Here is a 17265-nt window from a genome sequence, read left to right on the forward strand (position 1 = left end):
ATTGTGCCTAGTTAAAAAAAATTATTATTAGGGGAAAAGAATATAATTGTTTGGCTTGTGTCTTCAACTATATAAAAATTAAACACATGTATAGATCAAATATATTTACTAGTCACTGAGAAACAAACAAGTGACTGCAAAGCATTTACCATCGCAGCAGTGATATTTTATTTTTGTTAAAGAATTGACAGTTTTAACAGAATGCTGATTTCAGTCCATTGTCCAATTTTGACAATTTATTTACCTGAATAAATAAAATGCCATTGGGGCGCCTGGGTGGCTTAGTCGGTTAAGTGCCCGACTTTGGCTCAGGTCATGATCTCACGGTCCGTGAGTTCAAGCCCCGCGTCGGGCTCTGTGCTGACAGCTCAAAGCCTGGAGCCTACTTCAGATTCTGTGTCTCCCTCTCTCTGACCCTCTCCCATTCATGCTCTATCTCTCTCTGTCTCAAAAATAAATAAACATTAAGAAAAATAAAAAAAAATGCCATTGAAAACTAAACATAATAAATGTTTTAAAAACAGGAATAATGTTTTGAGAAGACAAGACTTTTGACAGAAATGCCAAAGTGTAACTTTCTAAAGGTTTGAGTAAGAGGACTGTGTAGATGCCAAGTCCTGGATTTGTGATTCAGCTTTGCACAGGGCTAGTCTTTCACCAATAATAAGGATGATGGCAAAAACATCTCACATCTGTGAAATTAGAGTCGCAGAACAAACCTTGAGCTCTTTTCCAGTATGTAGAATACTTTTCAAGTTTGTCAGAAATGTTGTTTCACTCCTAACTTCCCAATTTGTACCTCTTATTCTCTGCTCCAAAGGTTTCATCTGAAAAGGACTGGTCTTACAACAGCGAATTTTCACTTCATCGACAACATCATGCAGGTGGAAATAATGAAATGCTGCTTCAGATTGGATTTCATTTCAAACTCCCAAAAAACACAGATCCATTACAGACATTCAAAGATACCATTTACCTTACTCAGGTAAGGCACTTTCATTTTGGAGTTCAACAGGTTCCTGCAGTTAACATAAGGGATCATGTAGAGTCTGTAAGCCTTACGTGGTGAAAAAATACTCACGTTTTTATTTCGCCAATTGAGGAGATTATCTTCTTCAAAATAGATACATGATGACATGCAGTGCTTTTGCATTCGCCTCTCTTACACATTCTTGGCATTTGCCTCTCTTACAAAGAACAGCTCACAAAGCTCTATAACAAATTGTGCATTCAAATGTTCCCTAGCTCAAGATTACTATAAAGTTTTAGTAATTAAGACAATAGCATTTCCCAAGGACAAAATGGAACAATAGAACACAATAGAGTCCAGAAACAGACTTGTGTGTAATATAGTTACTTGACTGATGGCGATGATGCCACTGCAATTCTGTGGGAAAGGATAGTTTTATCAATAAACAGTGCTGTATCAAGTGGGTATCTTTATAAGAATTTAAGGAAATGAACTTTGATGCCATATACAAAAATTAATTGGTCAGTGATCAAAGACTCAATTGTGAAAGGTAGTATAATAACACTTTTAGGAAAAAAACTTATTTTCATGATCTTGGCAAAGATTTCGTAAACAGGACATTTAAAAAACACTAACTATGAGGGGCGTCTGGGTGACTCAGTTGGTTGAGCCTCTGACTCTTGATTTCAGCTCAGGTCATGATCCTGGGGTCATGGGATTGAGCCTCTGTGCTTAGTGTGAAGCCTGCTTAATATTCTCTCTCTCTCTCTCTCTCTCTCTCTCTCTCTCTCTCTCCCTCTCTCCCTCTGCTCCTCTTCTCCACTCTCTCTGTCTCTCTCTCTCTCTAAAAAAACAAAGCAAACAAGCAAACAAAAAAATCACTATGAAAGAAAACAATGATAAATTGGACTTCATTAAAATTACAAACTCTTGTAAATCAAGTCACAATTAAGAGAGGGAAAAGACAAGCCACAGATTGGGGAACCATATTTGTAATACATGTATCTGATAAAAGATTTGTATTCTGAATAAAGAACTTCTATAAAGTAACAAGAAAAAGACATACCTATTAAAAACGGACAAAAACCTTGAACAGGTACTTCACCAAAGAAGATATCCAAATGGTCAGTAAATATATGAAAATGTGTTCGATTTCATTCTTAATCGAGGAAATGCAAATTGAAATCATGCCAGGGTACCCCTACGCAAGGCACACGATGTCATTTTAGCACAATGGCTAAAATTAAATAGACTAACAATACCAGCTGTTGGTGAGGATGTGTGACACCTGGAACTTTTAGACATTGTTAGTAGGAATAGAATTTTTTTAACCACTTTGGAAAATTTTATGGCAGTTTCTATCCAAGCTAAACATTTGCTTCCTCTTTGAATCAGCATTTGTACTCTTAGCTATATACCCAAGAAAAATGAGTGCATATGTCTGCCAACAGACATCTAAAATAATGTTCATAGCAGCTTTATTCATAATAGCTCCAAAGTGGAAACAGCCTAGATGTTCTCTAACAGAAGAATTTATAAACAAATTATGGTATATTTCTATACCATAGAAATATATTCTATGGTATATTTCTATAATGGAATACTCCACGGCAATACAAAAGAATAAACTGCTGAAATCAGAATCAATTTGGATGATTCTCACAAACATGTTGAGCAAAAGAAACACTGACATTTCAGTATAGACTAGATAAATCGATTAGTGGTAACCCCTGTTGTGGAGGGCGTGATGAATTATGGTTAGAAAAGGGTATAAGAAAACTTTCTGGAGTGCTAAAAAAAAGCTTTATATCTTGATCTGGGTGCTGGTTACATGGGTGTATACACATGATAAAAATCACTGAGGCGTACATGTTACATTATGCACTTTACTGGATTATTTTTTAAAACAGCTCTATTGAGATATTGACATACCATAAGATTCACTCATTTTAAGTGTAGTATATTTATCAAATTATGCAACCGTGACCATAATCCAATTTTAGAACATTTCTGACATTCCAAAAAGGTCTCTTGCACCTGTTTGCAGTTACTTTCCTTTCTCACCTTCAGCCCCAGGCAAACATTAATCTCCTTTCTGTCTCTATAGATTTTCCTTTTCTCAACGTTTCATATAACTAGACTCATACAATGTGTGATGTTTGCATCAGCCATTGGGCTTCTTTCACCTAGCACGCTGTTTTTGAAGTCCTTCCATGTTGTGGCGTGTACCTGTACTTCATTCCTCTTTCTTGCTCGATGGCATTCTGTTGTAATGGATATAGCATGTTTTATATATACATTCATCAGTTGGTGGACATTTGGATTATTATCAATCTTTGACTTATGAATAGCACTACTATGAATATTTGCATACAAATCTTTGTGCACGCATTTTCATTTCCTTTGGGTTGAAATACACAAGTGAAATTGCTCAGTTATATGGTAAATTTATGTTCAACTTTGTAAGAAACTATCAAAACTGTAAGACTGTATTAAAGCCACTACTTATTAAAATTTTGTAAATATTTATTTTTGAGAGAGAGAAACAGAGTGTGAGTGGGGAAGCAGCAGAGAGAGAGGGAAACGCAGAATGTGAAGCAGGCTCTGGCCTCTGAGCTGTCAGCACAAAGTGCGACGTGGGACTTGAACTCATGAACCATGAGATCATGACCTGAGCCAAAGTCAGACGCTTAACCAACTGAGCCACCCAGGCGCTCCAAGCCACTGCTTTTTTATCTGATGTTTTTTCCATACTTGTTTCAAGTTTGGAGAGATAAGGCGGGAGCCTAATCCCAATCATATGAGTTGATCTGAAGTAGATTAGAGGTTTTTGTTAAATATGATCACATTTTAAGTTTTGCATCTTAACACCTAAAAATATGCCAGTTTTTATCCAGACTCTTGCTCACCCTCATCAGTTTTCTCCTGTAAAAAAACATAAAATTCTGGATGGAAGCTGAAGCAGAAAACTGTTAGCCAAAAGAACCCTCTTTTTTGGAAGGTGATAAACCGATAAAGAGAATTTTATTGTTTTAACCATCAGCTTATCAGTTAGGGAAGTTTTACCAGTGTGATGTGTAATTTGTGAACTTACCTCACAGAATACAAGTTAAAAGGTAAAGTTGATATCTGTCCCTTTTAAAGTGTTGAAGTTCATCATGATTAGCTTTTCACAGCCACTATTCTATAAAAGTGTCTCAGTTTTGGTATATGAAATAGGATGATCCTTATTTGTGTGTATACACATGTGAACCTTTTCAGCTACTGTTTTTCATGCTGGCTGTCCTCCTCCCAACTGTTCATTTTATTACTATTACTATTACTTTATTCTATTTCCTCAAAACCACGTTCAAGGTAAAATTTTTTAAGTTTGTTAATTAATTAATTAATTTTTATTTTTTATCTTTTATTTTTTGAGAGAGAGTGTGTGTACGAGCAGAGGGGAGAGGCAGAGAGAGAGAGAGAGAGAGAGGGAGAGAGAGAGAATCCCAAGTAGGTGCCATGCTGTCAGCACAAAGCCCAATGCAGGGCTCTATCTCACGATCTGTGAGATCATGACCTGAGGTGAAATCAAGAATCAGATGCTTAACCAACTGAGCTACCCAGGCGCCCCCTCCTCAAAACCACATTCAGAGAACTGAGAGAAATAATTGTTCTTTTTGAACTCATTAGCATCAGAGGCACATAGTTAGGAGCTGGTTTTTGTTGTGATGGCTTTCATCTGATAATTTAGCACCTGGATGGCTCAGTTGGCTAAGCATCTGACTCTTAATTTTGGCTCACATCATGATCTCATGGCTCATGGAATTGAGCCCCAAGTCAGGCTCTGCACTGACAACATGAAGCCTGCTTGGGATTCTCTCTCTCTCTCTTACTCTGCTTGCTTGCATGCGCTCTCTCTCTCTCTCAAAATAAACAAGTAAACTTAAAAAAAAAACTAGCACTGGTGTCTTATCAGGCATTGGCTTGGAATTGGATTTGTCCTTGTTAGTTCTACCTTGGAAGCTTCTGATGTACTAGGTGGGATCTGAGATGAAAAAAATTAAAATTATGATTTTTTTTTTTTATTGTTGGATTTTCTTGACTGAAAGATAGACAGGAAATGTTAGAGTAAAATGTTCTTTCTCCCCTTGCTCATTTGACTTTAGAACAATCATCTTTGACCTGTGCATTAGAAATAAAAACCTTGGGGCACCTGGGTGGCTCAGTCGGTTGAGCGTCCGACTTTGGCTCAGGTCATGATCTTGCAGTTTGTGAGTTCAAGCCCCACATCAGGCTGTGTGCTGATGGCTCAGAGCCTGGAGCCTGTTTCAGATTCTGTGTCTCCCTCTCTCTCTGACCCTCCCCCGTTCATGCTCTGTCTCTCTCTGTCTCAAAAATAAATAAACGTTAAAAAAAATTTAAAAAAGAAATAAAAACCTTTCTTAGGTCCATTTTCTCTGTTCCTACTTCCACCCCCTGTTCTTTTGTCATTGTCTGTCCTCAGGGTACCTGCATGTGTACCATGTTTTAAGACATTCTAATTAAGCATTTTTTTTTGCAACTTTCAGAAAAATCTTGGCTGAGAAAGCTATGCAGTACATTCCTTCACATTTAGATCTGTCCCTATCTTATCTTCTAACAGCAAAAGTAACCTAGGATTTTACTTCTTTAACTCTTCTAATATTCCAAAATAATCTTGCCTCACTTTTCCATCTCCTACCTTATCCTGTTATATTGTATTCCAAATAGCCTACTCACCTAGGCATACTCTCTTAAGCTGTGTCACTCAGGCCTCACTGCCTTGTTTGAGGACTGTCTGTACTAACACTTCTGAACTGTTAAGGCAACTTACTCTGCCAGCATGGCCTCTTACTAGCCTAAGACTCAGAGAGTAAGCTGGGCTGGAGATAGTCTTTACTAACCCCTTAGCTTATAGCTCCCTCTAGTGCCTTCATTTGTTCTTCACATATTTGTTGAGCATGCAATGAAGGCTAGATGCTTGGGGATATCCTTAAGAGATTCATATATATATTTTTAAGTTTATTTATTTTGAGAGAGACAGAGCCAGAATGAGTGGGGGAGGGGCAGCGAGAGGGAGAGAAAGAATCCCAAGCAGATTCTGCACTGCCAGTACAGGGCCTGATACAGGCTGTGAGATCATGACATAAGCTGAAAGCAAGAGTTGGATGCTTAACCAGCTGAGCCACCCAGGCACCTCAAGAGATTCATATTCTTTAGGGTCCATTTTATATTCCTGTGTTGCATGTAACTTGATCACAAGAATGAGAAAAAAGGCATTCTATGTTGTAGGCCCAGGTGTTGATGATACTTGCCACCCTGGAACAGTTATTTGTTTGGTAAGCAGCACTGAGATGTGATAGAAGATCCAAGCCATGCTGAGCTTCTAAGAAGAATGGGATGGGTAAAGATGGGGAATGAATGTGATATTATTAATAGAGTACATTACATACTAATATATATGCAACATGTAATTTAGCAGGCTAGTAGACTGTCAGAATTCTTTGGGTATCTACTACATGACTGGCCCTGGGCCATGAGATGCTTTGTATATCTTCTCATGTAATCCTAACAACATCTCTGTGTTACTGTTTTCATTTTATAGTTGAGTAAACAGGCTCAGAAGGGTTAAGTATTTTGCCCAAGTTCTCAGGCAATGAATGCAGCAAGTTTCTGCCTTTTAAACTACAATATTATATCCCTTCACAATTAAGATAAGGACAGTTCTTTAACTACTGAGGTGTTCGGTTGAATTATAACATGAATTTGTAGCAGTTAAATAAAGCAGACATCAGAAATTTGGCACATTAAAAAAGGCCTTATTGGAACAATAGAGAAAGTCAATAAAACCAAAAGTTAGTTCTTTGAAATGCTCAACAAAATTGAAAAAACTATAGTTATACTGGCCAAGAAAAAAAAAAGAGAAGATTCGAATTACTAAATTAGAAATGAAACGGGCAACACTACTGTTGACCCTAAAGAAATAAAAAGATTGATAAGAGAATACTGTAAATAATTATATGACAGTAAGTCATTTAACCTAGATGAAACAGCAAGTTCTTTTCATAGAAAGACACAAATTATGTAAACTGACTCAAGAAGAAATAGAAAATCTGAGTAGACCTATGACAACTAAAAAGATTGAGTTCATAATAAAAAAACTTCCTCCTACAAAGATAGCTTCACTTGTGAATTCTAAAAAAAATATTTAAAGAAGAATTAATACCAGTCTTTCACAAATTCTTCCCAAAAAATGGAAGAGGGGAAAACACCTCCTAACTCATTCTGCAAAACCAGTTTTGTTCTGATACTAAAACCAGACAAAGATATAAGAAAAGCAAACAGAGACTATTATCTTTTATGAGTATAGACGGAAAGAAATCTTCAATAAAATACTAACAATCCAAATCCAGCAGTATATACACTATACACTATACTCTATATACCATAATCAAGTGGGATTTATCCTAGAATGCAAGATTGGTTCAACATGTGAAAGTCAATCAATGTAATATACCATATTAATAGAATAAAGGACAAATAACTACATGATAATCTTGGTAGATGAAGAAAAAGCATTAGACAAAGTCCAATACATTTTTGTGATAAAACTTTTTTTCAACAAACTAGGACAAGAAGAGGGCTTCCTCAACCTGGTGTGACAACTTATGGAGAACCCATCACTAATATCATTGAATAGTGAAAGACAGAAAGACAAAGTTTTCTTCCTAAGATAAGAAGCAAGATAGTCTTGCCCCTTCTATTCAATATCGTACTGAAGATTCTAGCCAAAATAATTAAGCAAGAAAATCAAATAAAAGACATCCAAATTGGAAAGGAAGAAATAACACTATCTCTGTCTGCAGATAACATGATCTTATGTATGGAGAAACATAAAAAAATCCACCTAAAAACCTAGGAGAGCAAATAAGTTAATTCAACAACATTGTAGGGTAGGAGATCAATATACAAATATCAGTTATATTCTAAGCATGAACAATTTGAAAATGAAATTAAACAATAACATTTACAATAGTATCACAAAGAATAAAATATTTTGGAATATATGTAACCAAATAGATAACAGGATTTGCACTATGAAAATTAGAAAACATTATTGAAAGAAATTAAAGAAATAGAAAGACATCTGTGTTCATGGATTAGAAGACTTAATATTGTTAAGATGGCAGGACTCCCCAAATTGATATACAGATTCAACATAATCCCTATCAAAATTCCTACTGCCATTTTCAGAGAAATGGGGAAAATGATCCTAAAATACATATGGAAATGCAAGGTATCCAAAATGGAAAAAAAAATCTGGGAAAAGAACAAATTTGGAAGATTCACAATCCCTGCTTTGAAAACATAACTACAAAGCTACAGTAATCAAGATAGTGTGGTATTGACCTAAGGCCAGACATGTAGGTTGATTTAATAGAATTCAGAGTCCAGAAATAAACAAATAAGTCCATGATCAAATTATTTTCTATAAGGGTGCCAAGACAATAAAATGGAGACAGAATAGTGTTTTGAACAAATGGTGCTGGAAAAAAGATATCCACATGTAGAAGAATGAATGTGGAGCCCGACCTCATATCATATACAAGAATTAACTTAAGATGGATGAAAGATCTAAATATAAGAGTTACAATTATAGGGGTGCCTGGGTGGTTCAGTCGCTTAAGCGTCCATCTTCGGCTCAGGTCAGGATCTCGCAGTTTGTGAGTTCGAGCCCCGCATCGGGCTCTGTGCTGACGGCTTGGAGCCTGGAGCCTGCTTCATATTCTGTGTTTCCCTCTCTCTCTGACCCTCCCTGCTTGCACTCTGACTCTCTCTGTCTCAAAAATAAATCAATACTAAAAAAAAAAGAGCTGAATTTATAAAATTCTTAGAAAACATAGGTGTAAATCTTTGTGAATTTTGCTTTGGCAACAGTTTCTTAGATATGACACCTAAAACACAAGCAACCAATGAAAAAATAGGTAAGTTGCACTTCATCAAAATTAGAGACTTTTGTGTGTCAGAGGTCAATATCACAATAGCGAAAAGATAATCCACAGAATGGGAGAAAAATTTTGTGAGTCATATATGTAATAAGGATCCATAATATGCCTAAAAACTCTTAAATTCACTAATGAAAAAGACACCTAGATTAAAAAACAAGCAAAAGATTCAAATAAACATTTCTCCAAAGAAAATGACCAGTAAGTACCATGAAAAAATTCTTAACATCATTAGTCACTAGGGAAATGCAAATCAAAACCACAGATAACCACTCATACCCACTGGAATATCTATAATATTAATAATAAAGAATTATTGGTAAATGCATTGTTCAGGGTTCTCCAGGGAAACAGAACCAATAACAAATATATATGAGATTTATTGTGGGAATTGGCTCACATAGTTATGGAAGCTGAGAAGTCCTACAATCCATCCACAAGATGGAAAACCAGAAAAGCCAGTGGTGTAATGCAATTTGACTCTAAAGGTCTGAGAACTGAGGGGCCACTGGTGTAAGTTCTGGAGTCCAAAGGCCCAAGAACCAGGAGCCCCATTGTCTGAGAGCAGAAGATGGATATCCCAAGTGAAAAAAGAAAGGGAAATAGTCTTCCTCTGCTTTTTGTTTAATTCAGGCCCTCAACTGATTGGATGATGCCCACCCACATTGGTGAGGATGGATCTTCTTTATTTAATCTTCTGAATCCCTAGAAACATCCTGACAGGTATACTCAGAAATCATTTTACCAGCCATTTGGGCATCCCTTAGCCCAGTCAAGTTCACACGTAAAGTTAACCATCACAGTAAGGATGTAGAGAAACTGGAACCCTCGTATGGTTGCTGGTGGGAATGTAAAGTGATGCAGCTGCTGTGAAAAAGCTTGTCAGTTTCTCAAAAAGTTAAACATTGAGTTATCATAGGACTCAGAAGTTCTACTTTTAGGTATATATCTGAGAATACTGAAACACGTGTTCACGCAAAAACTTGTGCACAAATGTTCATAGCATTTTTCAGAGCCAACAAGTTAAAACAATCCACATGTTTATCAACTCGTGAATGGATAAATAAAATGTGGCATACCTATACAATGAAATATTACTCATCAATAAAAAGGAATTGAATAATGATACATGCTACAACATGGATGAACCTTGAAAACATTATGCTAAGTGAAGAAAGCCAGTCACAAAGGCCGTATATTGTATCATCCCACTTATATGAAATGTCCAGAATAGGTAAATCCATAGAGACAAAAAGGAGATGAGTAGTTTTCACGTAAGGAGGAGAAGGGAGAATGAGGAGTGGCTGTTAACCAGTACAGCACTGTGTTTCCTTTTGGGGTGATAACATTCTGGAATTAGGTAGTGGCGGGAGTGCACAACCTGTGCCTACATTATAAGCCAATGAATTGGAAAACACACAGGGGAATTGTATGGTATAAATTGTATCAGTTTATAACATGGCTAGATTGGAAGATTCTTATCCTCAGGATACTTTTAAGTATATAAAGAATATAAGTCACATTCTGTGAGGAGGGCTTAGTCACATGGCTACCCCTAGTTCCAAGGGCAAGGGGTGTGCTTCTGAAGCATGTAGCCCTCCTACAGCTCTGTCACCCTGGAGGACAGGGGTAATGGGTTTTTGTAAACAGTTGGCAATCTCCATCACAGTGGCAAAGCTGGAATTGGAACCTAGGTCTCGGTGTCCTGGTCCAATTTCTTTTTACCCTACCATCTGTTTCTCCAAGGAGACTGATTTCATAAGTGTAATCAAGCAAGCTGCTGAAAATAGACTTTTTTGAAACTAAAATAAGATTTGTCTGCTAACAGAGGGACTGAGTAGCCTAGGAAATGACTAAGCATTTATCCTTCTTATGTGCAAAGGCTGTCCTCTTTAGGGAAGGATGCAGGAGTATATACATACAGGTCCAGTTTTGAAAAGGAAAGAGGCAATTCCAGGGATTTTCTAGGGAAGTGCGATTGTACAACGTCCCGTCAAGAAGCATAGTGGGCAATGGCCTTCTGCATCTTTATGAACAAAGGTGTCATTCATTAGCCCTGATCGGCATCCACTGATTTGGGTAAACCCAGATCCACAATACTAGCGTGAAACTGTCTGCCTGTGGTGTCCACTGCACTGTGCCAGAGCCGGAGCACTGGAGTCTCGATTATCCTCCTTCACACCAAGTTCAGATGTGACAGGCCACTAGTTAGGGCTTGCCTAGTGCCATTTGCCTTTCGTTGCTAGCCCTAAGGGGTAGGCAATCCTGCATGCTTGTAAACAAAGTTTTTAAGTTTAAAAATTCTCAAAGATTGTAAATATTTACCTGTTAAACCAGAAAAGATAAACTACAGCGAGGAAATTGTTAGAATAGATAGACCAAGATAAATATATCTTGCAAGTATAGTTCTGAAAATTGAAATAGAGACTGGAAATTCAGATGTTTGGGGGGACCAGGCAGGTATTTTAAATGCATGGGAGTATGGCTATTGGGAATTGTGGCAAAATGGAACATATAAACCCTGACTTAATACATTAAATAACATCCAAATAAGAAACAAAAAACACCTGCTTCAAAACAAAACAAAACAAAACAAAACAAAACAAAACAAAACAAGAACCCCTGCCTCTGGGCCAATTAAAATCTGTGTGGGGCAAAGGTCAGCTTGGGGGCCACCAATTTATAGCAACTCTTGACTGGAATCTAATATAGCAATATGCCATAAGGAGTCCAACATTTGTTGCGTAAAGAACACAAGAACATAAAATGTTCTTAGCTCCTGCATTTAAAGAAACAAAACTGGAAACCATTCAAAGGCCTAATAATTGAGGAATGATTAATCACACAGTGGTAAAACTGTATAGCCATTTAAAGCACAGCGATGCTAGCCAGTGTGGGGCATGGAAATGTACACATGTGAAAACTAAGTTACACTAAGTTACAAATGTATATGTTACCACACGTGTTAACAAAGATTGGAAAAGAATTTGGAGCAATGTAAATAATTGGATGCCCCGAGATTTTTTTCCCCCTGAAAAGAAGCTTAAATTCACCATGAAGAAAAAGAAAATCCAAGTTACCGCTACCAAGGCTATGAGTACAATATCTAGGTGTCCTCTGAATTCGATCGAGGTAAGCACAAGCGTGACTATTTCATAGGTTATGGCTTCGTCCTAGAAGTTTTCTTTTTTGCCGGAAAGAGATAATTTCCTACTCTGGTGATACACTGATATTTTGTTCTCACTTCAGAATTCTGTTTTTACTTCTTTCTTATTTATCTTTCCTGTTTCCTATTTAACCTCTTTCCTATTTTACTTCTTTCCTACTTTATAAATGTGGATCCTAGGAAAGAGTCCAGTCCCACATTGAATGGTTTCCCACTCCTAGCCCCTGCAGTCCGTTCTTCTTTCAGTCAGTAGTGTCTTCTTGTGGGCATGCAAATCTGGTCACTTCACCTGTCAGCATACAGGCTTTCCGTGACTTCCAGTTGCCTCTAGGGCACACACCAAAATCTTCCCAGGTCTGATCCTGGAATCTCACTGGCCTCTCTTCCATTGCTCCGGGCTTTTTGCTCTCTGGCCACCCTGGCCTTTCATTCTGGGCCTGTGCATTTTCCCCTCACAACATGCATCCTCTTTGGCTGCTAGGTTCTGTCCTCTTTCTTTTTGTCTTCTCCTTTTTCTCAAATGTTTATTTATTTTTGAAAGAGAGAGAGAGAGCGAGCAGGGGAGGGGCAGAGAGACAGGGGCAGTGGCAGAGGAGCGGGGAGAGGCAGAAAGAGAGAGAGGGAACGGGTGCCTGGGTGGCTCAGTTGGTTAAACGTCTGACTTCAACTCAGCTCATGATCTCGTGGTTCGTGGGTTTGAGCCCCACGTCAGGCTCTGTGCTGACAGCTGGGAGCCTGGAGCCTGCTTCGGATTCTGTGTCTCCCTCTCTCTCTGCCCCTCCCCTGCTCGTGCTCTGTCTCTCTCTGTCTCTCAAAAAATAAAACGCTTGCACACAACTTTAAAAAACACCCTCAAGCCTGCTGTTTTCTCAGACCTAAACACTCACATCGAACAATAACACCTGTGCTTCAATGCTCTCCCCTGAATCAGGTGATGCAGGCGCAGTGTGTCAAAATAGAGACTGAATTCTACCGCCGCAGTCGCAGCGAGATAGTGGATGGAAAAGGACACACCATGGGCGCACTTTATTGGCAGCTGAATGATATCTGGCAGGCTCCCTCCTGGGCTTCCCTAGGTAAGTGTTTCAGCATTCGTTGTGCATGTGAGAGAAAGCAATACCTGTGTGGAGAGGCACTGAGAAAGCACAGGGCCTGAGGGGTCAGATTAACCCAAGTAGAACCCCTTCGCAGGGGAGGGGAGGTTCCCCAGTAGCCTATGAACCACCCCGCCCCCCTTCCTAGTCTTTCGGGGGAGCCTCAGAGGCAGCCCGGTTTGAGTTCGGGGCTGTGCAAAAGCGGGCTAATCCAGGGGATAGATTCATGCATGAAGATCTCAGCCATGTGTCTCATCATTATTGCTTAAAAATTTGAATTTAATTAGGAGGACTTTCCAAGCAAAAGAAGTATTTACTTAAGAATCTTTTCTTCTGGGGCGCCTGGGTGGCGCAGTCGGTTAAGCGTCCGACTTCAGCCAGGTCACGATCTTGCGGTCCGTGAGTTCGAGCCCCGCGTCAGGCTCTGGGCTGATGGCTCGGAGCCTGGAGCCTGTTTCCGATTCTGTGTCTCCCTCTCTCTCTGCCCCTCCCCCGTTCATGCTCTGTCTCTCTCTGTCCCAAAAATAAATAAATAAACGTTGAAAAAAAATAAATAAATAAAAGAATCTTTTCTTCTAAATTATTTAGATGAATTCAACCATGTGGAAGGCTGGCCCAAGTAAGTGTTAGAATATCCTTTTCCTAGATTCTCCTTTAAGCACCGCCGCCCCCCCCCCCCACCACTTAAGACTTCCAAGGTCTTATTTTTGCCTTATTTATCTCTAGGAGAAAGGTAGTAGAGTCAGAAATCCAAGTAGGAAGAGTTATCAGTTGAACCCGTTTAGTTGGCAACACATATGACTGGCATGGTGCCTGCAGTTGAATTATTCTGTTTTGATACATTTTTTAAAAGTATGGAGTAATAATGATTCTTTGGCGTTCACTAGAGGTGGTTTGAAGCAAAGTTCAGTCAGAAATATAAACAAATGTTTTGGGTCAAAAATGAGGCAAGGCCATAAAGTAAAAAAGCCACTTTGCTGGGGGAGGCTCTTAAATTAGCTGTGGAAGTAAATCCAAACGAGACCATTGCCTGCATGCTTTGATTAGTGCTGAATCACCTCTTGCAGGAAATTGGAGTTTTGATCCAGTTTCTCTGACCAAAGTCTTTATCAACACCAACCAGATAAAAGAGTATTGAATGAGAATCAGGGGTAGACGCAGGGGGAGTAGCCTTTCTGGGACGCTTAAAGCTGGACAAAGAGATATTGTTCAGAGACACTTAGACCCTGACCCTGCCTTCTGTATGTGGCTGAGCTTGTGGACTCCTGGAGCAGAGTTTAGTTCAAGAACTGGAGGAGTCCAGTCTTTGTAACTCTTCCCTTAAACGACTGCATGCAGATTCTTTGAATGAGTTCTTTAGAAAGGGTGACTAAACCCAAGTACAGGTGTATGATGGCAGAGCAAGAATTTGTTTTCTAAACTCTTGCAGGATGGTGCCTCCATGGAGAGGCTCACCATCTTCTACCCGTTACCGAAAGCAAGAGCCTGGGAGAAGGTGTGACAGGTTATGCTGTGTGTGTTCTTGCTGTGGGCAGCCTCATTGCCTCTGTTTAATTCTGCTTCAATGGCTCAATAAATCTGGTGTGCAGGTGGGGTAGGGAAAAGTATGTGTCACCTTTTATCACCTGAAATAGCGATACCTCAAAGGTATCATAGCTGCTTGGAACCGAAAGATTCTTACATATTTCCTTTTAAAAAATAAGCCTCATTTTTAGTTACAATTTTGCAAATACAGAAATCCACCTGGACATTGTATTTTGCTTGGCTCATCAACTTGGACAGTTACAGAGCTAATGGAAAAGCCAGAAATCACATAGCATTTTTAGCTGATTATGTAGGATATTATATTGGTATCCATACTTTGTCACTGATTAGCAACTAGTGTGTGTCCTAGTGAGACCTTTTGTTTCCATTGCTGTTCTCCTGTATTCTGCGTGTGACCATGAAGTTAGAACTGTGCACGTGAGGTCTCCCCTGTAATGGATACCACATGTGAGAGTGTGCAAGTCACCTCAGGTCTGAGCCATCTTCCATTTATGAGAAAGCTTTCCGAATACAGTTGACCCTTAAACAACATGGGGTTGAACTGTGTGGGTCCAGTAATATTGGGATTTTTTTGGTAAATACAGTACAGTACTATAAATGTATTCTGTCTTCCTTATGACTTTCTTAATATTTTCTTTTCCCTAGCCTGCTTTATAGTAAGAACACAGAATATAATATATACAATACACAAAATATGTGTTAGTTGAGTTTATGTTATTGGTAAGGCTTCTGGTCAATAGTAAGCTATTAGTAGTTAAATTTTGGGGGAGTCAAAATTACACACAGATTTCTGACTGCACAGGGTTTGGTGCATATTAACCCCCATATTATTCAAGGTCATTTTATAGATCTAATAGGAAAGGCCTGTCCACCCCTCCCTGTTTGTTGTTTTTAAGGGGAACTATTATGAGTTGTGACTGAAGGGTTGAGAGTTGAAATTTGCAAAATTGGAAGAAATTCTTTCTATTTGAACTTCAAACCACATTCCTACATGTCAGCAGCGTGCACTGTGAATTCTGGACATGACATCTCCCCCCCACACCCCACCCCCTCACCCCTCCTCCCCGCTTCCCTTCCTGCCATCTCTCTTGAAGTTGTTCAGAAGTGCAGTGCTTTGTGGGGAAAGATCTTCTTTCCGAAATAGAGGCATGTTGAACATATATTTTAGTTTGTGGATTAAGCATACCACACATGCCAACAGGGCACAGAAATAATAGATTCTCAAAAGCTTCTAATTGTATCTGAGCAACTGCCATGAATTGTCATCTGTGTGTTCTCCAGTCTACATTTGCCAGAGGTATTTGTGATAATGGTGGTTTTATTTCACTCAGAGGATTTTGTGTGTATGGGAAAAGGAGACTGTGAGTTTTAAATAACTCTTTCTGTTACTTTTTAAATTTTTTTCAGTATCCTATGCTTTTTTCAGGTGTACTGTGTAGTGATTCGACATTTGTGTACATTACAAAGTGCCCACCATGATTAAGTGTAGTTACGATCTGTCACCATATAAAGTTATTATAATATTATTGACTGTGTTCTCCATAACTCTTATAAATGAATATTTATAATATTTGATACAATTGTAATGTTTTCTTACGATTACTAATATATGTAACATTTTTATTGCCACCCTACTGATTTCCTTCTTCATGTGTATGTAGTGAAAAGGACCTTTGGTACACTGAGCTCCTGGAGGCAGAATTATGTATGAGAAAGTGCTACCTAGGAGTCAGGTCTGGGCTCAAAGTACTGCCTGATTTAATGTTTGATTAAATGTTTGATTACAATTAAATGTTTGATTTAATGGCTTGAGCCTCCGTTTCCTCATTTGTAAGGTAGATGTTAAAGATGTAAGAATGCCATGAGGTAATGTCCAGAATGTTCCGAGCCCTCAACAAATGTGCGTTCCTGCCCCTGTGGACTCTCCCTCCTGTGCCCAGTCCCTGGAATCCTGACAAGTCAGACACAGCTGGACCACGGGCAGGATAACCCTGACTGTCTCACCCTGGCCGTGTCTTAACTTTCCTATTTTTAGAATATGGAGGAAAGTGGAAAATGCTTCATTACTTTGCTCGACATTTCTTTGCTCCACTGTTGCCAGTGGGATTTGAGGATCAAGATGCGTTTTTCATCTATGGTGTGTCAGACCTTCACTCTGACTGTAAAGCGACGCTCACTGTAAGTTGCTTGGTTTTTTTTCTCTTTAAGATGGAGAGTTTTTGATTATTTCTTGAGTGATTTGGTTATAGCTCTTGCAGGAAAAAGAAAAGAGAAAAAAATGCTAGGCAAAAAGAGACGGTAGAACCTCAAAGAAGTCCTGGGTCACCTGGGTGGCTCAGTTGGTTAAGCATCTGACTTCAGCTCGGGTCATGATCTCGCAGTTCGTGAGTTCGAGCCCCGCATTGGGCTCTGTGCTGACAGCTCAGAGCCTGGAGCCTGCTTCTGATTCTGTGTCCCCCTCTCTCTCTGCCCCTCCCCTACTCG

The 17265-nt window shown here is 39.0% G+C and overlaps 1 protein-coding gene across 4 annotated transcripts in view; it reads left to right on the forward strand.

Moving 5' to 3' along the window:
- MANBA (mannosidase beta) overlaps nucleotides 1–17265 on the forward strand; it is a 113293-nt gene that overhangs the window by 90831 nt on the left and 5197 nt on the right. For all 4 annotated transcript variants that reach the window (XM_040477296.1, XM_040477311.1, XM_040477305.1 and 1 more), the window contains 3 exons: nucleotides 821–985; nucleotides 13074–13218; nucleotides 16817–16959. In XM_040477296.1, the coding sequence (XP_040333230.1) occupies nucleotides 821–985; nucleotides 13074–13218; nucleotides 16817–16959 (453 nt within the window). The remainder of the gene's footprint in view (nucleotides 1–820; nucleotides 986–13073; nucleotides 13219–16816; nucleotides 16960–17265) is intronic.

Source organism: Herpailurus yagouaroundi, unplaced genomic scaffold (genome assembly GCF_014898765.1).
Source record: "Herpailurus yagouaroundi ecotype Mexico unplaced genomic scaffold, PumYag 28, whole genome shotgun sequence".
NCBI lineage: Eukaryota > Metazoa > Chordata > Mammalia > Carnivora > Felidae > Herpailurus > Herpailurus yagouaroundi.